Source organism: Larimichthys crocea, chromosome II, assembly GCF_000972845.2.
Source record: "Larimichthys crocea isolate SSNF chromosome II, L_crocea_2.0, whole genome shotgun sequence".
NCBI classification, from domain to species: domain Eukaryota; kingdom Metazoa; phylum Chordata; class Actinopteri; family Sciaenidae; genus Larimichthys; species Larimichthys crocea.
The window spans coordinates 11,828,028-11,847,399 of NC_040012.1; the positions used below are offsets into that span (position 1 = coordinate 11,828,028).

Below are 19,372 nucleotides of genomic sequence, written 5' to 3' on the forward strand. Positions count from 1 at the left end.
AAAACAAAAAGTCTAGACACACTTTCCGTGTTTTATTTCACTTACCAGTTATGGTTACTGGTACTATTCCTGCTGCTTATATAGTTATATGCACTACTAATATCAAAGATCTCATTGGCTGAGGTGATCTTTGATCATGCAAACATTTATAGATATTTGGTCATTAACCAACGTAACAGGCAAATAGAAATTTGGATCTAAGGATCACCAAAGCGATTACAGTTCCTACTGAAGGGAACATGAATGTCTCAACCAAATGTCATGACAATCTGTCCAACTGTTGTCTCACTCAGAACCAAAAATGTCAACCTCCTGGCGTCACTAGAGGAAAAGTCAGGTGATCAGCAAAGTCATTAGGATACAACATCTGTGAGCCGTGAGTAGCTGCATCAATTCTGGTGCCAATCCATCCTGTCGGTGTTGAGAAATTTCGCTGCATGTGTGACTTTGAGTCATCGAACGGGGTCCATGAATATCATTACAAATTCCAATAGTTGCTGAGATGTTTCAGTCAGGATCAAAGTGGTGGACTGACCAACTGACCAACATTGCGGTCCCTAGAGCCGTGCTGCTATCGTGGCCTAAAATAGACGAACAAAGAAGCGGCGTGCAAGATGTGGGATGTTTCTTGAGCTTGTTTCATAAATGTGTTTAACCGCCTTTCACTCATTTTTCTGCCTCTCTTCTGTTTTTGTTTTTTTTGTAGCATTATGGTGAAACCACCAACTACCGTCCTCTGTAGAGATGCTCACCAATTCAGACCAGTCCCTCTCCCTCTCCCTCACACCCAACCTCCATTCTCCATCCAGCTCTGGTCCCAGTGGAGAGATGCACGTCCAGTCCTCCCTGTCCCTACCCGAGCCTGAGGCCTGGAGGAATCCCAGCCCTGTTGTTGCCCGTCACGGCCTGGCACAAGGGGTTCGTTCGAGCTCCCTGCAGGTCCCTCATGCTGTCCCTGAGTATCTGGGGCTGCCCCCTCGAGCAGCCACCTTTGATGTGCCTTGTGGTCAGGAAGAGGGCTCGTCCGATCAGGGTTCAGGGTCTCTGAGCCCCCACGGGATGCTGCGGCGGCGCGGGGGACTTGTGGAGCAGAAGGACATCATCATGGCTCACCAGGCTCACAAAATCCAGAGCACGCCGCAGGCCCGCAGGAAGGAGTGGGAGTAAGTATAAAAGAGAATCAGAGGCAAATGATTCCTCTTAAATTGTATGTTTAAAGATGATAAATCTGTATGGAGGAGGATGAAAGTGGCGGCGTAGAAGAACGCACAGACTGTATGGGCAGTATAACTGCTCAACCTGTTGATCCTCTTTGGTGGGACTGTTACTGCAAACACACACTGTGAAACTACTGAATTTTAATTTAAGTACAAAACAATGTCTCAGAGCTTATAAAGATATAAAATGTGCTAATTCTCATGAAAATGTGTAAAAAATTGGTGCGAAAACATGTTGAATTTTTCATTTTTTTATAGTGACGGTGTCCTACTATAAAAAATGGGATCTTTGATTTCAATATTTCAGTTTTCAGTTTGACTTGCGGGTGTAATTAATAACATTAATGATGGCTCCATGCTGTCTAGCCTTCTTTAATGTTATTAATTACACCTGTTCTTTTCCTGCTATGATGGTTCAAACCTTCTGTTGTGAAAATGACCCGTAGAGGTGTGACATACTGTAGCTTCAACAAGGTAACGAGCAGATACAGAAGACAAGCAGTGTAACGCATTACTGCTCAACGTAAAGCTGCACTCGTCAGTGTTTTTTTAAATGAACTATGGGTCAAATGTTTATGTGTAAGGAGAAAGGTGCTGCTTGTAGAACCACAGAGATTGACACAGAGTTTCAGCATCTTTCAGCTCATTGTTTTGGTTTTATGGCGTGCATCTTTACTGTTTTGATTCCCTCTCATAACTCTCATCAATGTTTTTTTTTACAGTCAGCAAAACAGTTTAGATAACCCCCCTGTACGCTGCCTACCCAGCAACAAACAGCAGACAGCCACAGGTAGCAACTAGCTGGTCAACATAGTTGAGCATTTAGTAACTAAAGAGCTGAATATTGGTGGAGACCAAAAACAGAGCTCAAGAGTGAATATTGGACTTTTAAGCAGCCAAAAAATGCCACTAAATTAATGCTGATGGTGCTCAGTGTCCAAAGGGGCCAGAAATAAATACATTAATGTAGGTCTGACTAAATGAAATAACTTTTGATATAATAATTACTCCGTATGGTGTAAAAGGGTGCTTTCAAGTCATTGATTGGTTCTCCGGTCGCACATTGTTTTGTTGACTTCTTAAGCCTGTCATCAGATGTCATTGGAATTCTGACAACACCCCCAAATATTTTTCTCAGGAGCTCAAGTAAACTGGAGCTAAAGGGCGAGACAAGTTGAAGTCCTAAGACTCACATCAGTCAGGTCGACTGGGATGCCCGTGTTTCTTTGTGTCTAATGGATAAATACAACGGATTTACACAGGTCGGAATATCTGGAATATCAGATCGCCCAACTGGTCCCTGATCATGTCTATGATTGTTTATTGCTTACATACTCGCCTCATACAGTGATGTTTGTGGCTGTTATGTTTATTGAATGTTTAGTCACAGCACAACAAGTTCAAGCATGCACACTTAAAAGTAATATTGTGTATTACCTCTGTGATTTAGATCCGCATCAAAATGAAATGCGTTCTTCTTTGGCCCATACTACACCTTGAAAATTAGGCCAGCAGTATTAAGTTTATTGTATAATCACCTGAAAATAAGAGTTGTTTTGTTTTTTTGTTACCTTAGAATGAGCATTTTATATCTACGGTGTCTGCACGGCAATCTTTCTACAGTAGCCCAGAACAGACAAACCAAACACTGACTCTAGATTTTAAATTTTCATGTTTGCTTTGTGTGTTTCACAGCACTATAGTTTCTCCTTCGTGCCAGGACTGGGAGGGAAAGTAAGGGGGATTGCAGTCCACAACTACATTACTAGATGCCACAAAATCCTACACACTGATCATTTTAAGAAAATGATTTAAATATAACTCGTGGAGTTGTAAACAATCCAAGTCTTTTTGTTTAACTGTAGCGCGATAAACATGTTGAATGCCTTTTTATTGCTCATCTGCAAACCAGCATTTGTTTACGTCCATGTTAGTTTGCTGTCTGCTAGCCACTCTTCTTCTTCCTTTGCAACATTTCTTCACTGTTGATCAGTGGAATAATGTCAAACCATCATCGGGACACCAGAGTCACACATGTATCGCTGTGCATGTGATACTAACCCACTCTTAACAACATTGCTGTGCTGCTAGTGGTCAAAGATTCAACAATACCCAAGGTTCCAGGGTAAAAATGATTGTTATGTATAAAGTACAACAAATTATTGTTGTTTTGTTGCTTAGCTACAAAGTGCTTATTTCAATGAGTGCTCTATAGTAGCGATACATATGCAGATGCCTTTGTTTCCAGCATTGTTTTAGTTTCACCAATGAATCACCAAATCAGTTCCCACTGCTTTTCTTTTTTTTTCTTTCTTGCATGCATGTGTCACACTGTTGGCTGCAGTTTACTGTAATCAGATACTGGACCGTGGTATTAATGGCGGAGCTGAGGGTGCTTGCTTGTGAACCTTTGAACTCTGGAGCCACATCGCTCTGATTATCCGCTTCCCACCACTTGAATGTGGAGTGGTACTCCATCAGTGTAACCCCCAGCCCACCAACAAGCCCCCTCCCCCTTCCTCTTCCTCCTCATCCTCCTCATCCTCCTCCTCCTCATCCTTCCTCCATCCTCTGATTTCTATTTACTGTACCTCCACCACCCACTCCACATCCACTTTACTGGTGTATTGTCATTCAGTCTCTGGCTTTCAATCATTTGCCTCTCATGTACAGGCAGCTCATCAGCAGATTGTCTTTGTATTTTCTTATTTTCGGCCCGTAAGCAATTGCAAGAGCAACTACATCACATAACGTGGAGCTAACGGCAGCTGAATATTGATTTTAGAGCAGGACTGTACATGTATTGTGCTTATTTGTCCATTAGGGGATGCTAGGGAATCAAAGTAGAAGAGCAGCAGGGAAGCGGCACGTGATGTCTACAGAACTGAGCAGCAGAGTTTGGACATTGTTGACTTTTCCTGCACGCGTAAAACATGAATGATATTTTATAAAACTATCTGAAAAGATCAAAACCAAAGTGATATTGAATTTCTGCATAATGTGACATTTGAAAAGCTTTTTTTTCTCTCTCTCTCTCAACAGAAACTTCTCCAGGTTTAAATTTGTAACATTTTCAGCTTTTTTTTTCTGTGCAAAATCACAACCGTAATGTAAATATGTTTCTAAGTAAACTGGCACGGTGTCACACCAATCTGCCGCGATATAAGCGGCAGTTATTGGTCGGATCAAACTGACATAACTTAGTACTAGAGGATATCTGTTGCTAGGGAACAGAGAGAGAAATAAAATGCTAAAACCACTCCAGTCAATGTTGGATGAAAGCCTGTCTGCAATTATATAAATGCTCTTCAGAGTTCTGGCACAAAGTACGCCCATTAACATTTTAACTCACAGTGCATGTCACCTGCAGCATCGCTTCTTCTGTCTTCCCCTATATGATATTTTCTAAAGATGGGCGTAAAAAAAGCACCACATGCTACCGTGGCTTTCATATCACATCTGCTCATCATAAAATACATTTCCTATCCTGTAGTAAGTCACTACTGCATCTCTAAATCAGTTAAGTTTGGTTAAAGGCCTGAGCAAATATGAGATATTTTCTTTTTCTGCCTTTTCCCGCTAACAGTTCACACAGCTATTTTTAGAAGGCTTTGAGTAGGCTGTGAGCAAGAGCAGAACAAAAGCCAAACACTCTTACAGCAGACTACATCTGGTCATCTATACAGTACAGTGTGTCATCAGTGTAGTGACGTTGTTGCGCTGGAGTCTGTCGACTCCAGGGAGATGTCCAGTGACCTTGATGCAGGGGAGGTGTGTATGTGTGTGTGTTGGGGAGAAACAGATTTCTGTAGGAAGAGGTTTGTCTATTGTGCAACATGGCTTTTGTTGGCAGAAATGAAAAGAACGGAGCAGGAATTCAAGAGAGCTATGTCGCTATGGAAACAACAGCAAAGAGAGCGCTAGAGACGCAGAGATGGAGAGAGATATGTGCTGTTTGCAGAGATGGACAAATATTTTTGTCGGGCAACATACAAGTAGATGTTTTTTTTTTGTAGTAATGAGCGTTTATGTGAGGTATTCTTTAATAGATAATAGTGGAGAGGTGCAGCCACAAACTACATATCACATGCTTATAATCATCCTGCTATTTTTATATTCTACTCTCAATAGGTCAGTGTAGACTTTTGCTCCTCTGCTTTGCATGAAGTGACACGCCTGCCTGCTTCATGCAGATTAGGAAGAGGAGGTAACAGAGTCATGGCTGAGTTTTTTGGAGCTCAGTTAGGGACTTATTCATAGATCCTGTTAAATCGATTTTTTTTTCTCTCCCTTCTCCCCCAGATCTCGACTTGTTTGCCAAGCATAAATTTGTCACTCTCTCTCTCTCTCTCTCTCTCTGGGCTTGCTCTCGTCTGAGCCCTGCCCGTCTGTACACACTGTGATACCTGCATTGTTCTGCTGCTGCTGCTGCTGCACAGTCGAATCTGTCAGTCAGCGGAAACAAGAGTGATACTTTGTGTCAGGATCTCAAGCGGACTGACGCTGGGGTTGTGGTTTTAATTGCATTCGTCTGACGTGACAAACAGAGGCTTCGACGCTTGAAACATATACCGTGTGATTGAATAATGTCTGTGGGGGCTGAAGTGGTCATCTTCAGGAAAACAGTGGGGATGGGAGGAGAGCAGCAGATGGAGCGAGAGAGCCCAGTTGCCTAATGAGGTCTCACTTGTGGCACTGAGTGTGAAAAAGACCCTGCTTTCTTCTCTTCTCCCTCAAAAAGGGAGCAGCCCTAAGATCTATTTCATGCTCTATTTTTACTCCTGACTTTTACTCCAATATTAGCACAATGGCCTACTTTTTAAATGTTTTAATAGTGCAAGTCTGTCTCCATTAACGAAAATATGACAATGCTGTGTGGCTATCAAGTGATGAGAGCTTTTAAACAGGAGGGGAATGAGTCAAGCTTGTGTTCTTTAAATCACCTTTAGGTCATCTCTTTTCTCTTGCCCTGTCCTATCCACACACTTGTTGCCTTTTTTTTCTCCCCCCCTGTGCATTGTCACTCCTACTAGTATTACATGTATTTTCACACCCTTTTTCTTTTTGCCACTGCACCCACTAACATCTTTACATAATTGTTTTTTAAACCCACACAGCCTACTGTATATAGGCTTTCTTTTAAGAAATGTGTTTTTTTTTTTTTTGTTCATCCTCAGCAAACTCTAATTGCTATGGTAACACAATATATGCTCCCTCCTCTCTCCACCAGCTTTCATTCAGATGAATTTTTTTTTTTTTGAAAATCGCCATCATGAAATATGACTGTGGGGGGGGGGGGTTGCCGGTGATTATGCGCTCCTGGCTTGCGTGATCATTTCCCAGCAGGTGATAAGAAATTTGTAAGCGGCTCCTCTCGCACCATTTTCGACTGATTAGAGAAAGAGAGAGAGAGAGAGAGAGAGAGAGAGAGAGAGAGAGAGAGAGACTCCATGTGCAGCTTTTACAAAGAATCAGACGCGTTAAACGAGCTTCCTTTTCACATGAGATCCTCATTTTTTTTTTTTTTTTTCCTTTTGGCAAGTTTACTGGGTCAAGATGCGTAAAGTTTGGGAAGACTCGCCTCGGATCTCTCCATCTAATGAGCACAGGGTAGTTTTTGATCATGCAGGTGCCGCTTTGTCAGATCAAAACGAGCTTGGATGTTGATAGAAAACTGCGAGGTATAAACTCAGTGGATCTTTTTTTTTTCTCTCCTCTCCTTTCCTCTCCCCTCCGCTGCTGCTGCTGCTGCTGTCTGAGTTTAGAGACGCGCACACGTAAAAAGTTGTTCAGAGCTGATTGTAACGCGCTCTTAAACAGATGGGATAACAGAGATGCTGAGGGTTTGCAGCGTGTGCACCTGTCATTAAGTAAATGGATGATTCTTCTTAAAATATAAGCCAGCTGAATGATATAATCCGTTTTTTTTTCTCGTGGATATGGAGTGATAGGAATCTGCAACTTTTGTGGGGAATTCTTGGCGCTCGAAAAGCTGTCAGTGGATTGAAGGTGGATCCCCCCTTTTTTTGTGTTTTTTTTTCTTCTACTGTCTCCTTTAGCTCCACTTTCTCCTGTAGTAAAACACTCTAAAAGCCGTCATCTCTTTGTAGAATGGCTCGGTTTGGAGACGAGTCCGCTCCCAGCACGGTGGACTCCGGGGATGGGGACTTGGAGCAAGGTGGGGATGGACAGGACGCGGCGGCGGCGGGGCTGACCGCTTCCATGAAACAAGCCAAGGCGCAGCGGGCCCGGACCATGGCTCTGTACAACCCCGTCCCCCACCGGCAGAACTGCCTCACCGTCAACAGGTCGCTCTTCATATTCGCAGAGGACAACATCATTAGGAAATACGCGAGGCGAATCATTGAATGGCCATATCCTTCCATAAAGAACAGTTATGTGTAAAGTTAGAGTTTGTGCAGCTCAGCACCATGGACAGCTGCAGCAGTAGCACCAAAAGTGCTGTCAGGTGTTTTGCATAATATTTTTAATGCTTCATATCCTCTTTTGTTGAATGTTTGCTCATTTGCACAATGATTTCTAGCTTTTGGTTAAATCAGCAGCTCTTTGCACAGCTGAATTTAACCCCCTCTCCTAATTCCACTAAATAACTCTGCCCTGATTTGTATTCATCTGTGGGCTCCATGTGCTCCAGTGCTGGCAGAAGACAGAAAGTTAGCATGTGGTGATCATTAGAAGCAGCTCTGCTCACTGTGGGGGTGGCATGTAGGCACATCTCTTCTGCCTTAGTGCTCATTGGAATATGAACCTGGCCATGAGTAGGTGTCAGTTCAAATCCACCAGGCTGTGTTTCTCTGCTTTCTCTCGCCGTAGCAAACAGTTTCTTTCTCCTGAACTTCTGCAGATCTAACAAAGATTAGCAGGGACATTATGTTACGACAATATGTGTGCACGATCACTAATTACCACTAATTCATTAATGCATCATTATCTTTATGCACCTTAATCGTGTTTTAAGCGACTCCCGTGATAAATCATGTACATATTTTCACTCAGTTGCCATATCTACCCACTGCTCCTCCTGTCTTACACCCCCCTTTGGTGCAGCGTGCCAGTCTCCCACTGTTACCTAACCACAGGCTCTGTGTGCTGTGTGGGAGTAGGGCTAGTGGTCAAGACTAGCTGGCCACTGGCAGCACGGTAATGTGACTGTCGGTATCACAGAGGCAGAGGTATGTGGGAGAGAGCTGGCCAGTAGTACTGTGGTGGATCGTGGGCTGTAAAAGCAGCACATGTCACAGAGTATTGACTGGGTTTTGCACATAGCGTCCAAGATGTGAGATCGCAAGTGAAAAAACAGATTCATATGAATTCATAGCAATGCTTTTTTTCTTTGATTGTAAGCTGTGAGTGTTACAGTATGATGTTTCTCACAAGTTTTGGGACTTCTATTTTTAAATGTAGGCCAAAGTCTGTGTGCCACAGAGTTAAAGGACTGTGTACTACATTGTGAGCACTAAAGGAAGAAGAATTACTCGATTCATTTAAGTTAATGGACAGAAAATTAATTTACAACCATGTTGATATTCGATGAATCGCTTTGAGTCACTATTAAGAAAGAAAATCTCAGTTTACAGCTTCTGCAAGATGAGGATTTGTTTCTTTTCTTTGTTTTGTATCTTTACAAACTGAATATCTTTGCTTTGGGCTGTTGGTCAGACAAAACAAATTAGTGTCAATTAATTTGAAAATCTAGAAAGTAATCGACAGATCGTTGTAGACATAGTGTATACTTCACATCTCTGCTGACAGCTGCACAGTTTGACGTTTTTTTATGTATATTTTTTCTCCCTTCTAGACAGCCATTAGGTTCCTTCATTTGCATACAACATGAAGACCTCCTAAAGCTTAATTTTGTTATATAATCCATCACACTCCATTTGACAGAATAAATGTAGACTTGATGTTGACTGGTGCTTTGCACATCTCAGGAGAGTTTCAAATATATTTTTATTGAGCTTCTTACTTCACATACGAATGCAAATAGTCACGTCTTAATTGAGTAAGAAAGTGTAGGATTAATCAATAAATATAATCCTCAGTTGCAGAGCTACTCTGATTCAGTCGTTGCTCAGTTTTGCATCATATTAAACTTAACGATGTGTCATTGTCACTTAGTGGAAAACATTGAAACAATCATAACGAATCGAGAATAAAAGGCAAAGTAGAGCTCAGATAAACACACTCTAATGCATGTTTCAGGAGGGAGTTAATTTATCTTCATAATGTGTTAAATGAAATGTCAGAAAAATATGTTTAAAAATATCTAGAAAATCAACAGCGTGATATGCAAAATGGCTATGTGATTCATCCCAAATGGTCTAAAACATGCATAATCTCTGCGATGCATGGTAATAGGTAGTAACGGAGTGGGCGAGATTTATTAAGTATTTCCCACTTTAAGCTATTTTCAACTGCTTGCAATGGCAACAATGTGGACTTGTCAATGTGAGTCAGTGTGAGTCCCAGAGGCCCCCATCATAGCACTCCTCTGTGAGTCAGTGACCCCATTTCTCTCAAGGCAGGAAAATTAATAACAAGAAGCAGCTGCCTCATGGGAACTCCAAGGGACTGAAAGTCACAAGCACATACAAGTGTCGGGGCACGTATAGTCGGACACAGCACGCGCTGGTTCACACATATACTATACATGCATGTGCGCAGGCACTACTGAGAAACGATGCAAGAAAATATTTAAGCTTTGGCTTACGTTCTCAATAAGTCACATCAAGAAAATACAAAGTTGTAGGAGTAATTGCTCTCACATCCAAAGTTGCAACTGCAAAAATTCAGTTGTGTAACAAGAAATGTGTCAGGAGTCGTGCTCATGAGTAACAGAAATGGACTGGCAGATTCAAGATTTAAGGCTGCAATGTTCAATAAAATGGCAGGAAATGGTCAAAAGTACTTCATCAAAAAGCCCAACTCATCAAATTGCCACTATCATCCAGCTAACACTTCAAAAATAAAAGATGTTCAGTTTATAATCACATGAGACAACAAAAAGAAGCAGATCATAACACCTGAGAAGATGGAACTTGGCAATGTAATGGTGACTATTTCTCTCTTTCTCTCTAAAATCTTGCAGCTTTCGTTATATTTGTTGATTATTTATTCGCACATTCATCATTCCATTATGAAATATCAAATCCAGAACAACAACATCTTTATTTCCACGGGCTCTTTCATTGCCACAACAGATTTAGCATTTTAATAAAACTGCAACTAATGATCATTATTTACCATTAGTCATGTAATCGCTCATGCTTAGTCTATAAAATGTTCGAAAACAGCGCGAATGCTGATCAGTTTCCCAGATCTGAATGTGACATCTTGAAATCATTGTTTGTTTTGTTCGACTAGCAGCCCAAAACTGATTTGCGATGATCCAAAGCAAAAAGAAGGAGCAAACTGAGAATGTTTTTGTTTCCTTGAAAAATGACCTAAATAATTAAGCTTGTTTATGAATCATTTTCTGTTGACTAATTGTTTCAGCATTGCATCATTTATACAGTCATAAAAACACCCATAATCCTAAGATTTTATGTTGAATGTTTTGTTTGCATATGAAACCTCATAATCACGTAAATCAACTTACAATCAAAGAGTCCAAGCTGAAACCTTTGCCGCTTTTCCTACGTTAATACTTTAAAGATGCCAAGATCTCTGAAATAGACGTACTGTAGTCTGCTGTGGTGTCAGCCGTATGCGGTGAAAAGGAGTTATGACAACTGTTTGCTGTAGTTTGTGTAGTTAAAGCAGTCAGGCCAAGGTGACTTCACAGTGCTCTCGCTCTCTTGCCTCCCTCCCTAACCTGCTCTTTTTCTCCTCATGAAAAGCACTTTTAAAAGCAGGTTGCCATGGTTACTGCAATCTCTCTAACAGATTGCTTCCAATAGCAGAGAATATGAACCGTGCCGTAATTCATCTGTCATTCCATCATTCATCCATCCATGTTTCTTTTTTCCTTTCCACTGAACTATGCACACACATGTGCTTTGAAATATTTGTGCAATTCAAGACAAATGTGGTGATTTCTTCTCTTGTATTGTAAAACAGGATGATGTCCAGCATAGTGCTGTGTTCCCTGCACGTTTCTATGTGTTCATTTTGTCCTTGAGTTTCTATAAAAGTACTTTCCTTAACTTTTGTGGCCTTTACACCATTTGAGTACATGATCCTGGCCACCATCACTGCCAACTGTGTTGTCCTGGCCTTGGAGCAGCATCTCCCTGGAGAGGACAAGACCCCCATGGCAAAGAGACTGGTGAGGACAAAATCTGTTTTCACATCCTTCATAGATGTGTGTGAGGTTAGCGTGAGATACAAAACAAAACCAGAATGACTGAGAGTTTATTAAAGAACCATGTGTGTTTTTGGTCCTTTTAAAATCACAAAGGTAAGTTCTACATCCCTAAAAGCACACTGCGTGATTACATGTAGTGAGTCAGAGCCCTGGATTTTAAGAAATGGGAAATAGGTGATGAAGAAACACTGTTGAAAGCTAAAAACCGTCCTTACGTATAATTTTGTGGTACTTTACTTGACTACTTGTATGATACTTTACACTTCTACTCCACTTTACTGACCTATATTTATTTTCTAGTTACTAGCTGGTAATGGTGCAGTGGTTATCACAGCAAGAAGGTTTCTGGTTCGACCCTCTGTTTTGTGTGTTTGTGTGTTCTCCTAGTGTCATTTCACTAATTAGGTTAAGTGTTAATAGATTGATGACTCTAAATTGCCCCTAAGCATGGATGGTTGTTTGTCTCTGTGATGAGCAGGGTGTACTCCGCTTCTCACCCTAAGCCAGCTGGGATAGGCTCCAGCCCCACCGTGACCCTGATGAGGATAAGCGGTTAGAGAAAATAGATGCATAGCTGCGAATGTTCAGATTGATATATTACGTAAAATGTTTATAAACTTCTGGTTCCCAAGCCAAATCCCTACAGACTCAACTACTGCCGCCACATTTTCATTTTCATGTACATTTTACTGCTGATACGTGTGTATTTTTTTTTTTAATGCAGGACTTGTTTACTTGTTACTTTTACTCAAATAAAGGATCTGAGTATCTCTCCCACCACCGTTTACCATTTAAATGTCTCTTTAAGAGCTACTGTATCATGACATTGCAGCTGTTTGTTTTCTACCTCCCTGCTGCATGTGTAAGTACAGGATTTTATGTGTGAAGCATATTAGTTTGTTCACTTCGTCGCTGACATGCATCTTGTACTTTATCCCCACAGGAGAAGACAGAGCCGTACTTTATCGGCATCTTCTGCTTCGAGGCGGGAATCAAACTGGTGGCGCTCGGTTTTGTTTTCCATAAAGGCTCGTACCTGAGGAATGGCTGGAACGTCATGGACTTCATAGTCGTGCTCAGTGGGTGAGTGACATCAGTTGGTCGCCATAACAACTTGATTTATATATATATATTTACATTTGTTTTAAATCAACAGATTGCTAAGTTAGTACTTGCCAAGCATACTAGTGAAATGTGTTTTTGGAGGAGGAACAAGTATCTGTAACTAACCAACTTTCTGTCTGTGAGCCAATTGAATCGGAGCAGACTTTTAGATTTTTGTTTTGGCAGTAGTCAAGTCAGTTTAATTTGTATATTTGTAAGCCTGAACAAGGCTTGCCTCATGGGGCTTTGCAATCTGTACAGCACACAACACTCTTTATCTAAAAAACTTTTTAACGGAGAAGCAACAGATGATATATTCCTCTCTCAGGACAGAAAGACATGCAATAGATGTCAAGTATACAAAAAGAGAAATATAAAAGAACGATATAAACAATCAGGATGATAATATATATATAGATAAATGGTGGTATAGTAAACCTTCCTGTAAAGCTGTCCTCTGTTTTTGTGTCTGGATCTTAGACAGATAGCGAGCGACAATGTCTGCTGTGAAAAAAGGTCTTGTCAGACTGTTACATCAGGATTGCCATGTTTGTTGAAGATGTTACAAATTGGTTTGATTGCTACACCTACACTATGTCTGACAACCTGTCCCCATCACTGCTTATGTACTACAAAATTGTGTCGCATGGCTACATGGCATAGCACGCTCTTATGTTGGAGGTGTGTGAGCTGGAGCAAACGACAGAACAAAGGCTATGTGAAGTGGATTAGACACATTTAATCACGTCATTAAATTGCCTGTCGCAGTATTTTGGTGTGAAAAACACTTTGGTCCATCTGGTAGCAAACATTTCTGTCACCTTTATGTTAGCTTTTGTTTCATTTTTTCTCATATAGGGTTTAATTTATTCAGCGGTAAAACAATAATTGTTTTCCCAGCATTACCAACATCTCAGATTAGTTACATCGCAGAAACTGGAAACCTGGTTGAATATTGGGCAGCAAAAGCTAGTAGAAGATGAGGTGGCGTGCCTGTACAAGATGTATGTTGTATATTTTTGATAAAAACATCTAATAGTATGCCTGGAGAAAGAAACAGCAGCTAGTTAGCAGTGCTAATAAGTCAACCAGAGGTCCATTGGTGTGACTTTGTCTTGCACTGTGCACAAGAATTATTTGTTTCCTTGTTAAATATTCAGAATATCTGATTTCATGTGTAACTTTACATCAACAAAGTCATGTTTTTGTGCTCTAGTATTTAAGACATAGTTAGCTCCTGTGCTAACTTGCCGTTCAACTTTGTATTACTCGGTTAAGATAAGTCTCAGTGTTAGATGATCTATTCTGTATATTTGTTACTGTTAACGATCCATGCGAAAAGAACAACAGTGGGTTTGTCAGTTTCTAAATACTTTATAATTTCCCCAAATTGTTTCTGGTATTCAACCCTAACCTCATTCTTTCCCAGTAAAAAGACATAAATCTGATGATCACAAATATACCATTTCATTTCAAACAGCTGGTCACTGTAGTTGTTAGTCAAACATGAGTAAACAGTCCATTTGTTGGGGACTATTTGCAGCCATGGATTAATACGTCTGGTGCTCAAGTGAGTATTTGCAGCAGCAGGCTGAGGCTAAAAAAACTACAGTGGCCATGTTGATTGTAATGAAGGAACGTGTCACAGAGAACAACACTGTGGGTCTATACATATCAGGCTGTGATCACACAGACTTTCTTTTCATTAGATTTGTTTGCATGAAATATCTAAAATATCTTCAGCTACGCTGTGCACGTTAAAAAGATGTAGTAGAAGAAATCTTTTAATATCAAAAAGCTAAATGCAACTCTAACAGAAGAGGGAGAAGGGTTTGTGTATGTGCATATGTGTGTGTGTCTTTGGAGATATGCCTCTTTTAATTTTGAATTTGGTTGAACTCCGTGATGAATTACAAACTTCACTGATTGTACGAGAGAGAGTCAAAGAAAGTTTTAAATTAATGCTCAGCAACTGATTCTGCAATTAATTTCGACAGAATTCATTTTTACTTTACCAGACTGTGGCTGGTGAAGCGAAAGATTAATTTCAAGACACTGATTGTCATGTTATGTTGCATGCATTCATGCATGTGACACCCGCTTGTGTCAAGGTTTATCATTATTGTTTCCACGCATGCTTGTACTGCATTTTGAAGGCTTTTAATCTCTACGCGCTGTACCTCACGTGTGACAGGCTGGTACGCGGTGGCCGACCGTATAGGCAGGTCTTTGTTGTTGATATGTTGATGTGATTTTTCTCTGTGAGCATATACATTTAAACACCACAAGCAGGAAAACACAACACATAAATGCAGGAAAATGTGTGTGTTTCCCTGGCACAGTCAGGCTCTGCAGTCAGCAATAGGTGGGTGGATAAGTGGATTGGCAGTTGTGTCTAAAACCTGCTTCGGTTCGCCCCCAGGACCTCTGTGAATTAAATGTGAATGCAGCACTGTAGATGTTATGCAAAAGCATAGAAAGAATGGATGGATGTTAGAGAGAAAGAGAGAAGAAAGGAGCAGGAAAACAAGGAAGGAAGATGGAGAGACAAACCCAAGAAAGAACATAATGAGAGACTTCATTTGTTCCTCTTAAGACTGGGGTTTACTGAATTAATTGCGCAGGAGTTAAGCATTGTTTCCACTGGTATGCGCTTTATGGCTAAGTGTACAGTATTCTGCATTCAGGGAAGATTGCTGTTGGCGTGTTGACATCTCATTTCAACCCGACACCCACATCTTTATTTTTCTCAGTATCTCTTATTTCTCCGTCTGTCCGTCTTTCTATCTCCACGTCTCTCCCTCTCTGTGCCTCTTACATAAAAGACACATCAGCATCACGTTTACAGACCAGTTAGTGCCGGTCTGAACAGCCAAAACGGTGTGTTGTTGACAGATTTCCACTGAAGTTACAAGGTAAAAGTGTTCAGTCTGTTTTAATAATCTGGTCTGAACTATTGTTACTTTAGCAGCACTGATTGTTTCAGGGAAAATTCTCTCATCAGGCGTCTGTCAGAGTTTGCAACGAAACATTTTTGTTTTCAGTTTCTCAATAAATGACTTGTTAGGGAAAAGCAACAAAGCTCTGTTTGGTACAAAGTAACAGCTCATTATTCAGAAGCTTTTGACTAGTTGTGGATTTAAAACGTTTTTGACCACGCATAGCAGGAGCAACACTAGCAGTAAGATGTTTTCCAAGTCTTCACAGGCATTCAGGACAATATGTGTCTTTAAGTACACAATTTGTAGTTTTTTTTAAGCCTGAATCAGTGTGTTTCATGATTTCATGATGTAAAATCAACCTACAGAAACAATCTCTGCCTTAAATAAATACACTGCTTATATGTTATGCTTATAAAATCTGTTGTAACAAACCAGATGACAGCAGCTGCAGTTTTCCAAAGAAGGAAACAGTTGCCCTCAAGCCTACAAAAAGTGTTGAGTGATACTAAAAATACAGATGTGGTGTAGGATGTCACTTGAAGGACAGTTGCGTAACAGTCGAGTGGACTGCAACTACATTTTAATTTCGAATGACTATTTCTGCAATTAAGTGATCTATAAAATCGTGAAAAATGACATGTGGATATATTTTTTGGAATTCAGTGTTTATTGATTTGTAGTAAAAAAGAGCCTAAAGAATTCAGTTTACTATCACAGAAGACTAAGAAAAACAGGAAATATTCACATGTAAGAGTGTGGAATCAGCTAAGATGGTTCAGATATGAAGATACAGATATTAATTATCAAAATGGTTGCCAGTTCACTTTCCGTGGATTGACAAATCAGTTAATTGTTTCAGTTCTACCGTGTGTTTGTAGTGATCAAGCAATTTATGTTTTGACCCCACACCAGTCTTCATACAAGACTTGCAAATGTTTCTGCATTAGTGGTTAGAGGTCACCTGAGAACAGTTTAAAAAGTTTTTTGTAACGCTTTATATCAAGTTTCAGTTTATTGTTTTGATTCAGTCTCATAGGATCATTTTGGTTGGTTTTCAATAATAAAAAAAGCTCTAAAAGCTCACTGTACACCACCTGCTCAGCACCAAACAGCAGACAGACACAGTTAACGGCTAGCTCATAAATATAATGGAGCAATTAGCCACTACAGACCCAGATATTTCCCCCAGGAGCTGGTGGAGACCAAAAACCAGAGCTAAAAGAGAATGAATATTGGATTTAATTTCGTCAGATGGCCAGAAACATGACTCAAGATAAATAATAAAGTTGCTCTGTTACCACTGGATGTGTAAATAAGTGACTGTTAACAAGTTCACCATGGTAACTTAAAACGTGGCTGAAAAGTTGCGCTACTACTACTACTACTATACTTTGGTATACCTATATGTGTTGTTGAGTTATTCTAATATAGCTGAAATCATGTCACTTACAGTATAAAATGCACAAAGTCGTGTACTTTCTGCAGCCCACAGATCATCTTGTCCCATTCCAGCCACAGCTGGTTGGTAACTGATGACCTGGTTTCCTGCCACCTATCTGACACATTTTCTGGTAGCACATATGCTGCTCTCCTCTCTCTCTAAAGCAAACACACACACACACACACACACACACACACACACACACACTATGACTCCCTCTTACTCTTATGGCATAGTACAAGTAAGTCAGACTTAAAAGAAAACACACATGTGTCATAAAGGCCGGTTGGGAATAAAAACGAGGCCACTGGGCCAGCGCTGGCGGCATTCATTCCATTTCATATTAATGAATTGCTAGAAGCGAATCTGCTGGGACACTGAGCTCAATTAAAATCCTTAATCTGAGTGAAGAGTGTGTAGCAAAAAAGGACCACGGCTAGAACAACTTACCCACAAACCAATTTAATTCACTGGGATTCTTAAAATGGTCAATTATATCCTGCGGCAAACAGATTGGCACAGGTGGTCTTGGTGCTTTGATTAGCAATAAAATGTCTCCCCAATGACTCGTGCATGTGTGCACTTGTTAATCCATTTATTAAGATGAAGGTACAGATTGTCGCCAGCGAACCTGTTGCCCTCATGTTGTTAAATTAGTCCCGACAACTCCCTTGTCAGACCTAAATCATATTGATCCCCAGCTGTGTCTGCGCACATACTGTGTGTGTGTGTGTGTGTGTGACTGTCACCATCCCGTCATGTTGTTTGAAGGATATCAGCTTTCCCTTGTTGCCCCAGTCTGCCGTCCTTCTTATAGAGTGTGACACTTTGCTAAAATTGTTGCTCTTTAGACAGGATGAATAATATAACCGGGTGGGAGTTGGGAGTGATTCATTAGCCATCTGGTACAAAAACAGACACACAGGAGTGAGAAAGACTTACTCTTGTGTGTTTGCATCTGTATCATTAAATGTGTGTGTACATAAACGGCTGGATTAACCTGTTAGGAGGCTCCGGGGGGGCAAATTAGCTATCTCTGCATCCCTCAACTGTCTTCTCTGTGTTGGAAATCTTATTTGCTTAAAGACCCAAAACACAGCGATGGTTTACTACTGCCCCACTTTTTCTGTTTGTTGTGTTTGTGGTAGTAAGTACCATGTGAGCAAAATATAAACAAAACAGTTACAGTCTATAAGATTTTGACACTGTACCCACAAATTTGCAATCAATCTAAAATTGACTTGGTTTCACCTCTGGAGGCAACAGTTGATGTTTCGGTGCTTCCGATCAAGTCAGCAGATATCTAGAAAATAGATATTTGGGCCAAGACTTCCTCTTCTATGCATGTTTACAGTCTTATTAACACATTATTGAGATGTGAAAATGTAGTTGGGATAGGTTCAGACGACATTTAAGCTAAAAAATATTGAATTAGTTATGTGAGTCAATTACATTGACATTGGAAACACATTACAGATATGCAAATATATGCAGTGGTCCCTCGTTTATCGCGGGGGATACGTTCTAAAAAGCGAAATCCACAAAGTAAGTTTTACAATTATTATACATGTTTTAAGGCCGTAAAATCCCTAACCACACACTTTTATACACCTTTCTCAGGGAGGCATTAACATTTTCTCACATTTCTCTCTTATTTAAACACTCTCAAAGTTCAAACTTTCGCAAACAAAACAAGTACAATACTGTATCAGTAAATGAAAGCAAAGATCAGAACCTGTTTTCAAGCCCAAACATTTTTAACAAATTTAATTTTAATGATCAATCTACGAGGTTTGACACATAAGAAATTATTACCAGTAACTCACGCGTATTTCACAGTTCCTCTGACGGTGCCGAACACAATGCACGTTCATACTGTTCAGTACGCTGTAAAAAAAATCATGCAAAATTGCACAAAAAAATCCGCGAAACAGCAAGTCAGCGAAAAGTGAACCGCGTTATAGCGAGGGACAACTGTATACAAATATCTGCATATGAATGGAGAATTTGTAGGCAAAGGATAGGAAGCATTTCAGTGTCCATTTGTAGTCCAATCATGTTTGAGCAGATTTTTATTGCAGGTAAACAGTCCATCTAGAGAACAAAAAGAATGCACTGGATGAAACACAATCTAGGAACCCATCTGATGACAATATGTGCTCATATGTTCATATCTCTTTATAGAGACAAATATAAAACCAAGTAGACTCACTGGACCTGGTCAGCTGGTAGTAAGTTCAAGCCTTTGTCTTTGAGCACAAACTCTACAGGTTATCACAGACAAACTAGTCCTTACACACAATAACTACCTAGTGTAACAGTTATGTAGCTAACTGAAATA

The 19,372-nt window shown here is 40.4% G+C and overlaps 1 protein-coding gene across 5 annotated transcripts in view; it reads left to right on the forward strand.

Annotated features, from left to right (window-relative positions):
* Positions 1-19,372, forward strand: part of cacna1eb (calcium channel, voltage-dependent, R type, alpha 1E subunit b) — a 55,878-nt gene that overhangs the window by 1,421 nt on the left and 35,085 nt on the right. For 2 of the 5 annotated variants that reach the window (XM_027291246.1, XM_027291250.1), the window contains exons 1-4: positions 926-1,163; positions 7,328-7,591; positions 11,400-11,505; positions 12,488-12,627. In XM_027291246.1, the coding sequence (XP_027147047.1) occupies positions 1,060-1,163; positions 7,328-7,591; positions 11,400-11,505; positions 12,488-12,627 (614 nt within the window). In that variant the 5' untranslated portion in view covers positions 926-1,059. Of the gene's footprint in view, positions 1-706; positions 1,164-6,528; positions 6,899-7,162; positions 7,227-7,327; positions 7,592-11,399; positions 11,506-12,487; positions 12,628-19,372 lie in introns of those variants that run through there. The other 3 variants (XM_019262271.2, XM_027291260.1, XM_027291253.1) reach the window with 3 other exon arrangements.